This window comes from Bufo gargarizans, chromosome 7 (assembly GCF_014858855.1).
Source record: "Bufo gargarizans isolate SCDJY-AF-19 chromosome 7, ASM1485885v1, whole genome shotgun sequence".
Classification (NCBI taxonomy): Eukaryota; Metazoa; Chordata; class Amphibia; order Anura; family Bufonidae; genus Bufo; species Bufo gargarizans.
In genome coordinates, this window is record NC_058086.1 from 197,304,890 (window position 1) to 197,315,385 (window position 10,496).

Below are 10,496 nucleotides of genomic sequence, written 5' to 3' on the forward strand. Positions count from 1 at the left end.
GCCCCAAACTGATTAGCTTGGTCCCTGCAGGAAGGGGTATAGCTGAAGAGGGAGAAGCTTACACTTTGTGTGCTTAGTGTCCACCTCCTAGCGGCAACAGCTATACCCATGGTCAAGCCTGTGTCCCCCAAAGAACGGAAGAGAAACAGATTTTACGGTGAGTACAAAAATCTAGTTTTTGTCTGTGGTCACAGATCCATCACACCCATTATATGCCATCCGTGTTTAATCATTAGGATCATTAGAAAGAGATGCTTTGAAAATTATTTTTCAGCTGCAGTGTCCGTGAAACACGGATGACACACGGACAGCAAAAAAAAACGGACACACTGATCGTTCACTGACCACCTTTTCACAAATTTGAGCATGGACATGTGAATGAGGCTTCATGGTACTTTCACACTTGCAGCAGAGGACTCCGGCAGGCAGTTCCGTCACCGGAACTGCCTGCCGGATCTGTCAAAACGCATGCAAACTGATGGCATTTGTCAGCTGGATCAGGATACTGATCCGTATAACAAACGCATTGAAATGCCGGATCCATCTCTCCGGTGTCATACGGAAAAATGGATCTGGCATTTATTTTTTTCACATTTTTTGGGGTCTGAGCATGCGCAGACCGCAATGCTGGATCTGTTTTGCCGGAACATTCGGGGCCGGCATGTCAATGGGAAAAAATGCCGGATCCGGCATACCGGCAAGTGTTCCGGAATTTTGGACGGAGATAAAACAGCAGCAGTATTTTCTCCGTCCTGAAAGGTCAAAAAGACATCCTGATGCATCCTGAATGGATTTCTCTCCATTTAGAATGCATAGGGAAATAACTGATCAGTTATTTTCCAGTATTGAGCCCCTAGGACGGAACTCTATGCCGGAAAGAATAACACTAGTGTGAAAGTACCCTTAGTCCAACTAAAAGATTATGAATGAATCTGCAATTGGGCGTGCCCCTGCACAGTCTGACACTGATAGCACTGACTGGACACTGTCATACATCCAACTGTGGTAACGCCCAGTTGCAGATTCATTCATAAACTTCTATTAGGAATAATATAGGAAAAGCACAACAGAGTTACATGAAATGAGGCTCCGGAATAGCTATTTCATGGGGAACGCAAGTAGTTACTAAAACTGACATGTCAGGAGAGGTGAGCGCTCCTCTTTAGGACACTACAGTCAGCCTCTCCGCCACCTGAAATGGCTGGGAACATTGCAACGTATTGCAAAAGAAAATAAGACCGCGATTCGTAGATGAAGGGCACACACCCAAGTGCTGAATACTTGGCATCCCGGATGTTTCCCTTCCTTTTATTACCTTTTGCATATCCTCCATTGTATAATCGACCTTTGGCTCATTGTCAGCCTCCTGCTCCTCCGCCGACTCTCCCTGCCAGACTGATTCCGGCTCCTGCATCTGAAGTGCAGCGACCAGGAGATCCGGCTGCTCTGAATTCACAGGAGTGGCGCTCCTTCCGCTCTCCTCCATCTCCATATCCTCGCTGGAGTGCACGAGCAGCGTCGTCTCATTCATTTCTTCATCCGTTTTGCTCTCTGTTGAGCTAGTAATGTCCATGCTTGGGATGGTAGTGCCAACAGCAATGGCCACCAAGGTGCAGCCCCTGCCCGACAGCTCATCGTCTGAGTTTATTTCGCTAACGCTGCGACTGTCCAGGGACTGTACGCTGAAGGAGTCAATCCTTTCAAAGGCATCAGAGGAAGAGCAGCTTTCGGTCAGCTTAGGAAATTCATCCAAGCGGCCGTATTCTGCAGAGGGCGACAGGAGCTGAAAGGAGTTCTGCATCAGGCTGAGGTTTCCCTTGGAGTCCACCACCTCCTGCCTGGAGCTGACCGAGCTCTCGCTTATCACACTCTCGTGGTCTAGCACTTCAATGTCACTAGTTGTGGATGTGCCAGAGGAGAAAGTGCTGATGGGAGGCGATGGGGTATTAGTCTGACGATCCTCAAGCTTTTGGTCCTTGAGGTCCAGCCCATTGTCCTTATTTTCTGGTGGAACCGTTGGAGAAGAAGCAATGGTGTCTTCTTCTGACTTTGCTTCTAGATGTCCTTTCAGATCCTCAGAACAGTCAGTAGACTCCTGAATGGTCTTTTCTAGGTCACGTTTCTCCTCGGTGGGCTCCTCCAGTTCTTCCAAAGGCAATGTCTCTATTATTTTCAAGTCTTGATGTTCCTGCTGCTCCTTCTCATCCCTGGACAGGTCGTCCTCCATCGGTTTGATTGTAGGCTCGGGTGGGTTTTGCTTTACTTCTTCTTTGGGCCTTTGTGATTTGGTGGGAGGCTTAGAAACCACAGAGCTAACCGGTACAGTTTTAACCTCTTGTGACGAGAGGAAGGCACTGAAGAAGTTCTCAGACTCGTCCACCACAGTTCTTCTGACAGGACTGGTAATGGCCGTTGGTGACAAGATGACCTGGGTTTGATCCTCCTCAGACTGTCCTCCCCAGTTGGAATTTTCCCAGCTACCCTTGATGGAAGCACTGCCTAAAAACAGAAGAAAAGGTGAATATGAGGAAGATCTAAAACAAACATATAAAGCTTTATTTTATTCTCCTGAGAGACAAAGAATCAACTGTTTTCTACACAAAGGATTTTACACGTCTTTGTTACGCTGTCATCAAGTCTCCCTCACAAGCCATGCGAATATGATGGCAAAAACCTTCCAATCAAAGGAACGATGAAAAGAGAAAAAAAAAAAAAGAGAAAGACAGAAGCAAAATAGAGGGAGGAGAACAGAAATGCCCCAAAAACTGCTCGTACAACAGAGGAGAGCAAGCTACCCCAACATACAGCATCCTACAAATTATCTCCCATGGAATCCGCAAGGAAATCAAATTCCTGGGGAAAAAAACTTTATAGCGATGTAAAAAAGAAAGGAAAAATCTGACACGGGTTTTGCTGTGGATCCAAAATCTGTGGAGAAATTAGTTACATGTGGATTCTGTTGTGGACTGTAACCCGGAATTAACCCTCTGTATTAAGGGTTAAGGGGGTTTTCTGAGATAGGTTATCAGTATCTGATCGATGGGGGTCTGACACCTGGGACCCCCGCCGATCAGCTGTTTGAGAAGGCAGCGGCGCTCACAGTAGCATCGCGCCCTTCTCTCTGCTTTCCCTGCCTAGACCAAGTCACGTTTATCGTTCACGTGGCCTAGGCGTAGTTCAGCCCCATTGAAGTGAATCGTGCTGAGCTGCGATATCAATCACAGCCGATATCCAGTGTACGGCGGTGTGCGTGGTGAGCTGCGAGGAGGCCGCAATCTCCTCAAACAGCTAAGGCTACTTTCACACTTGCGTTCGGGGTTCCGCTTGTGAGTTCCGTTTGAAGGCTCTCACAATCGGCCCCGAACGGATCCGCACATCCCCAATGCAAGGATAAGGATCCGCTCAGAATGCATCAGTATGGCTCCGTTCCGCTCAGGAGGCGGACACCCAAACGCTGCTTGCAGCGTTTTGGTGTCCGCCTGGCCGTGCGGAGCCAAACGGATCCGTCCAGACTGACAATGTAAGTCAATGGGGACGGATCCGTTTGACGTTGACACAATATGGGGCAATTTCAAACGGATCCGTCCCCCATTGACTTTCAATGTAAAGTCAGGATGGATCCGTCTAACAATTAGACTTACAATAAGAAAAAATTCCGCGGCACTTCCAAAGCGTAAAATGAAAAAGTTTTTTATTTACCATACATCTAATTAGACTTAGATTTTTTTCATTTCATCCGCATTATAGGTGCGGATCCGTCTGTGCAGATACCAGACGGATCCGCAACGAACGCAAGTGTGAAAGTAGCCTTAGGCTGAGTTCACACTTCAGTTATTTCTATCGGTTCTATACGGTCTCTTCTTAGACCATGTGACGACGCGTTCATCGGTCACGTGGCCTAGGAGCATCTCAGCCCCATGGAAGTGAATGGGGCTGAGCTGCAATACCGAGCACAGCCGCTATACAGTGTACGTCGCTGTGCTTGGTGAGCTGAGAGGAGGCCGCAGTGCACACAGGAGCGCCGCTGATCGGCGGGGGTCCCGGGTGTCGGATGCCCATCGATCAGATACTGATGATGTATCCAGAGGATAGGTCATCAGTATAAAACTCCTTTAATGAAAGAGTACCACACCTGTTCATTGGTTGTGTGAATGGAGCAGAGTTGCAGTACCATGCACAACTGGCGGACAGGCGCGGCGCTGTTTTTGGAGCATTTTTCTGATCCTGGACAGCCCCCTTAGGGGTTTCCATGTTCACAATGCTGATGGCCTATCAATATTAGATCGGTGAGGAGGGTCCAACTCTCAACACCCCAGCCGAGTGGCTGCTGGAAAGGACCGCCCCTCTTCATGGTACACACTGCTTCCTTAAAGGGCTTGTCCACCTGAGATGCGAATAAACCACAGAAAGCGCTGGCCTGGAGTGGTCGAAGTTATGAAAATGGTCAAATGACCCCCACTAATCCATTGATGGCCTGTCCTGAGGATAAGGCATCAATATCCTGACCCCAGAAAACCATCTAGTGACCACCGCAGAACGCCTGCAGCTCTGTGCATTCCTTTGGACTTCAGGTGTGGCTTGACATTTAAAGAGACAGTGATGTAATAATGCAGGAGGACCCCAGCTTTCCCCTCCTCCAGCTGTTAGTTGGGGGCAGCTGCCATTCACAGACTCCTCCCACTGTATCCTCTGACACAGAAGAGTAAATCAGGTGGAGCTCCCCTTGAAGGGCCATGGACACCCACCAGAATCCCTGTCATACTCAGCAGTGACAACCCGCTCCCAGGCCTCACGTACCCTCCTCATAGGGGGTGATGATGGAACCTGCCCAGGCTGTCTCATCCTCCTTGATATCCAGCACTCGGTCTATGGATTTCTGGGCCTGGGAAAGCGCCTGCTTGGCGAAGCTGGAGAGCTGTGAGGCGTTGAACCAGCTCATGGTGCCGGGTCCTCCACCTCCTCCTCCCCGGGAGCCCGTCACACAGCGGCCGCGGATCTTCTAGCACTTCCCGAACACGTAGCAGTAAACAAACCCCGTCATGACGTCATCCTGGCGCGACGGCCGCCTTGCCAGACCGATCAGGTGATTTCCTCCTGTCACGACGTCATCGTCGCGCGCCGCCCGCTGGTCACGTGACATCGTTGCGCCATTATTACCAGGTAGGGTTTGGTGGCTCTGAAGAACAGTTGCCCATAGCAACCATTCACAACCAGCCGCTTTCCTGGGCTCTAGCAGGGATATCCCATGCACGGCTGCTGCCAATCGATGGCCTCAACACAGACAGGCGGCAGGGGGTGCATCATGGGGACAACACGGCTGCAGGCAGCCTGAAGAAGAGGACAGAGTGGTGGCGATGGGTCAGAATACACTGGGAAGTGTTTTTGCTTTTCTTTATATTTTTTTTATTATATTTTTTTTACAGGCTCCCTACAGTTTAGTGAACTAAACTATTTACTGGAAGACCCCCTTTAAGTGGATAGTTATTTAAAGGGGTTGTCCTAGGATTTAAAGGGCTAGTCCGGTTAGTAAAAGTCAATTGCCGGAAATAGCTGAACCCTGTATTCGGCGGTCTCTGGGAATCCTATAGAGAATCAGTGGAGCAGCAAGGCACATGCTTGACCATCAAGTACCGGACCCCCCTTCCTAGGATCAGTGGGGGGATCTTATCCTCTCTCCTGCCAAATCCTGTGGCTATCGGGATAACCTTTAGTAACTGGAACCCCCCCCCCCCAACATATCCCCTATCCACAGAATAGGTGATAAGTATCTGACAGGTGGGAGCCGACCACCGAGCGGCTGAGAGAACGAGGGCCCGTGCCCCCTTGTATAAATGGAGCGGCGGTCTAGCATGCTACCACTCTTTTCTGTGGGACTGGCAGAGTGCTGTACCCAGCAATTCCATACTGATAAGGGCCATCTACATGGGAGCAGACACTGGACCCCATGATTGGGGGGGGGGGGGGTCTCTGCAGCTGCACCCCCACCGATCACACACGCTCCTGTGAATAGAGAAGTTTAAATCTTGGGACAAAAGGGTTTTCCTAATTTTTACATTTAGAGAATATCCACTGAAAAGACCTTGTTCTGTCCTCCCCATGTATGACGATACATGGCTTGACAGACAGCTAAACCTTATCCCGGCAATGAATTGACAATGGAGTAACGTTAACTTTATCTTTATTGCAAGGATGTAAATCAGCGGTAAAACTGGGGAACAGAAAAAACAATGCGCTTACTAATGGGGTCTGACATCTAGTAATGCATTAAAGTAGGAATATTGTGGCACACAAACCAAATAGAGGTGCACCCAGTTTAAGAGGAATCGCCCTCCCAGAAAAAAAAGACTAATATTGTGATGTAACCGGGCACACTCAATATATTGGGATCATATAGAATTTATTATGTTTCGTAAAATTAATGAGATAATATGCATAAAATTGTAAAACCATACATATTCAACAATGGTTAATACAGCCTAAAAAATAAATATATATATTATATGATGATGATAATAACAGCCTAAGGTCAAATAGGGCAGTGCGATGCCGGTACAATAGTCCTATATTATGCAGCTGCACTAGGAACAATCTCCCAAATCCCAATCCGTACTGCTGTTTGCCAAAATATGTATACATGGTATCAACAGTCTCAATCAAAATGCATACTCCAGATATATTGTTGAAATGTACTAGTAAGTAAAGGATTAGCGGCTTCCCGCTGAACTGTACTGAATGCTGCTCCTTTCCAATGTAAGTTCTTGTTGTCGTCCTGTTTGGAAAAGTGCTTAGCGTGCTTATTGCATACCCAAAATTTTCGCTCTGAACCGCTCTCTTGTGTAGAAGGAGACCGGTGTCCTGCAAGCTGTATTCGTCCGACTTCTGCGCTGGTGGTTGTTTGCACGTGTCTACGGCCGTTCCAGTGGTTCCACTGAGGAAGGGGTCATTTAGAACCCCGAAACGCGTTTGGTCAAGGATCCCCCAGAAACATTGGAATACTATTGGATACAAATTGTCCGTGTGTTAATATACCCACAAGAAACTGTCCAGTGCGTGAGGAGTGGAAAGTTACTGCACTACACGATCCAACGGCCGTATACACGTGCAAACAACCACCAGCGCGGAAGTCGGACAAATACAGCTTGCAGGACACCGGTCTCCTTTTTCAGTGAGTTTTTGTCCTTACGCATAAATTAACAATAAACTTGCTGAAGGCATGACACTCCCCGTCTGGTATCTATAGGATACCACATTAAGTCACTTCTGGAGAGAGCAACAAAATCCGTTCAGTAACTCTGGGTCTGAGGAAGAGTTTAGGCTCATGTTGCCTGCAGACTTTAACTTCCACCTTTCTGACCTTCCCATCTTCACTTGGGAACACCTTGGTTATCAGTCCCAAAGGCCAGTCATTTCTTTTAGACTGAGGGTCTTTGACAAGGACAACATTACCAACCTCCATGTTGGGTTTGCTGGTTTGCCATTTGTTCCTGACATGTAGTGTGGAGAGGTATCGTTTCCTCCATTTATTCCAGAAGGCATCTGTAAAGGGGTCAAGTCTCCTGAGGGAACTGTCTTTAGGAACACCCTTTTGATTTTGGGGGAGTCCAAGTTCTTGAGCATAAACTTCGTGTCGGATACAACGGATGATAACGTCTCGTGCCTGTGTGAGCTCGTCCACTGTATGAGCCTTGTGACAGTAATGCCAACCCTTGCAGTGTTCTGATCCTGTGGGTGTGGTTCTGAAAGATTTGGCTATGTGGATCCAGCCAGCTATAGCTCTCTTCAGTGATCTCCACGTTAGAAACTTTTGTGGCGAGTACAGAAACATGAGGACAAATCTCTGCATCAGCGTTTGGTTCCAGTAGTTCAAATTTGTCTTTCTGAAGAATGCCAAGGACAAGTTTGTAAAGGAATGGTGGTCCTGTGAGCAATGTGGTATCCTCAAGGTGGGCTGCAGGGTTGAGGTCAGTTGGTATATAGTGCCACTGGGTAGGCTGTGTAGACCTCCAGCACAAAGTTCCAATCTTGGTATGGTAAGATCAGGACTTGGTGCCAGCTTTGCTTTGCCCATTGTAAAGCCAATTTGGACCTGGCCTTTAATTTAATAGTTTTAAGGTAAGCGACTGCAGCGATTGCGTTTACTAAGGCTTCACAAAACACGCACAGCTGCTTGGACTGAACCTCAGCAGGAGAGAAGTGGGCATATGGCCTATGTATACGCACGTTAGATAATGCTTTTAGAGAGTCTCTCCACGTTACCCATAGTGCCTCTTTCTCTGAGGGAAGTGGCGAATCCCAACCACATATATCTGTGGTTAGCTCCCTGAGCAGAGTCTTACCTTGGATGATCACGGGAGCTGCAAATCTAAGTGGATTGTATAGACTGTTGATGGTGGACAGGACTCCACGTCGTGTGAAGGGTTTCTGTTCTTGGTCGACCTGAAAAGTAAAAGGTGTCAGACTTGAGGTCCAAGCTGATCCCTAGGCTGCACTGCATGGGTAATGGGTCTGTTGCCAAGTCTAGATCCTTCAAATCACTGGCATGATCTTGAGTAGGAAAGGACTCCATCGCAACTTTGCTGTTTGAAGCTATCTTATGCAGCCTGAGGTTTAAACAGGAAAGCATACTTTGAGTCCTTTTGAGTAGACCGATTGCGGATTCTGGTGAGGGAAGCGACTTTAATCCATCATCTACATAGAAGTCTCTTTCAACAAACTTTTTATCGTCCTCTCCATAGACTTTTTCACCTTCTTGGGCAGAAAGTCTGAGTCCATAAATGGCAACTGCAGGAGATGGGCTGTTGCCAAAAACATGCACCTTCATGCGATATTCTATGCTGTCTTGAGTAGGGTCATTGTCCTTGAACCAAAAGAATCTTAAGAAGTTCCTGTGCTCTTCTTTAACTAGGAAACAATAGAACATTTGTTGTATGTCGGCAACCACAGCAATGGGTTCTTTGCGGAATCTTATGAGGACACCGAGAAGTGTGTTGTTGAGGTCTGGTCCTGTCAAAAGAACATCATTGAGAGAGACTCCCTCATATTGTGAAGTAGAGTCAAATACTATTCGGATTTGTCCTGGCTTCTTAGGGTAGTAAACGCCAAAGATTGGTAAGCACCAGCATTCTTCCTTTTCTTTTAGGGGTGGAGCTATTTCTGCACGATTGTTCTCCAATATCTTGTCCATGAATAAGAAAAAATGTTCCATCATTTCTGGAAGTTGTGTTGGAGTGAACAGAAGCGTTTAAAGGCTTGTTCTCTTTTGTTGGGAAGACGGCATCTCTGTGTTTTGAAAGTGGTGCAACCCAGGTGTTCGTTTTATCCTTGAAGAATCCTTGCTCCATTATGTTTAAGAAGGTCTCATCTTCAATAGAGGGAGCTAACTTGTGGTCTTCCTTTGTCCTCTGGAACACCTTGCACCCCAAGTGGTCTTGACCACAAGGATGGTTCTTGATTTCTGAAAAGTCAGGATACAGCACATTTGTTGGCTTCTCTCTTACAAGGAATCTGTTAGGACAAGGCTGAAAGAGGGATGGACGTCTGTTCGCCAAGGTATTCGTGTAAAGAGAATTTACTGTGGTAGGCTTGTGAACATTTCCTAGGCAGACATCACCTATAATGACCCACCCCAGGTCAAGCTTCTGGGCATATGGAGAATCGTGAGGACTGTTTATTTGTTTCCTCACCTTGTGGACTCTTATCTCTTCCTAGCAGAAGTATTATTTGGGCCTCTGGGTCGAGTGCAGGTGAGATGTGCTATGGATTGTAGATGTCCATGATGTAATGCTGCCTACGGTGTAGGAATCTCTTCTCTATTGTTTGGCATCCGATTGCATTCGATCAAGGTAGGGACGCGTCACCATTTAGGGATTCAATTTGGAAGCCAGTAGCTCTTCTGCCTTTTTCTTCACTCACACCTGTGCAAGTTTTAAATGAATATGGAGAGCTGTGTCCTTTAATATTGAAGATATCAAAGAAAGTCGAGTTAGCAAGAGATCTATTAGGCCTCATGCACACGGCAGTGTTCCGCGGCCGAGAGCGGTCCGTGGTAACACGGCCTGGATCACGATTGAGAGCAGGAGCGCACGGCGCCATTGGTTGCTATGACGCTGTGCGCTTCATGCCGCTGCTGCACTACAGTAATACACTATACGAGTGTATTACTGTAGTGCAGCGGCGGCATGAAGCGCACGGAGTCATAGCAACCAATGGCGCCGTGCGCTCCTGCTCTCAATCGTAATCCAGGCCGTGTTACTACGGACCGCTCTCGGCCGCGCAACACGGGCGTGTGCATGAGGCCTTACTCTGATCATTAAGGATGGCATACAACCTTACTGCTTTGTCTTTATGACCAATAGGTTAAACTGTGACAAGACAGATCGTGGAGCAATATTTGTTACCAAGACCTTTTCCGCAGACTTCGGTGCACTGGTGTGTCACTTGAGGAGGTGCTGTGTCTCTCTCCTCCCCGCCATGCTCTACAGCCTGTTCTGAGGGTG

The 10,496-nt window shown here is 47.6% G+C and overlaps 1 protein-coding gene across 1 annotated transcript in view; it reads right to left on the bottom strand.

Annotated features, from left to right (window-relative positions):
* Positions 1 to 5,073, bottom strand: part of TMF1 (TATA element modulatory factor 1) — a 28,321-nt gene extending 23,248 nt beyond the window's left edge. The window contains exons 1-2 of the mRNA XM_044300701.1: positions 4,798 to 5,073; positions 1,316 to 2,499 (exon numbers count right to left, since the gene is read on the bottom strand). Of these exons, the coding sequence (XP_044156636.1) occupies positions 1,316 to 2,499; positions 4,798 to 4,939 (1,326 nt within the window). The 5' untranslated portion in view covers positions 4,940 to 5,073. The remainder of the gene's footprint in view (positions 1 to 1,315; positions 2,500 to 4,797) is intronic.
* Positions 5,074 to 10,496: the final 5,423 nt, after the last annotated feature.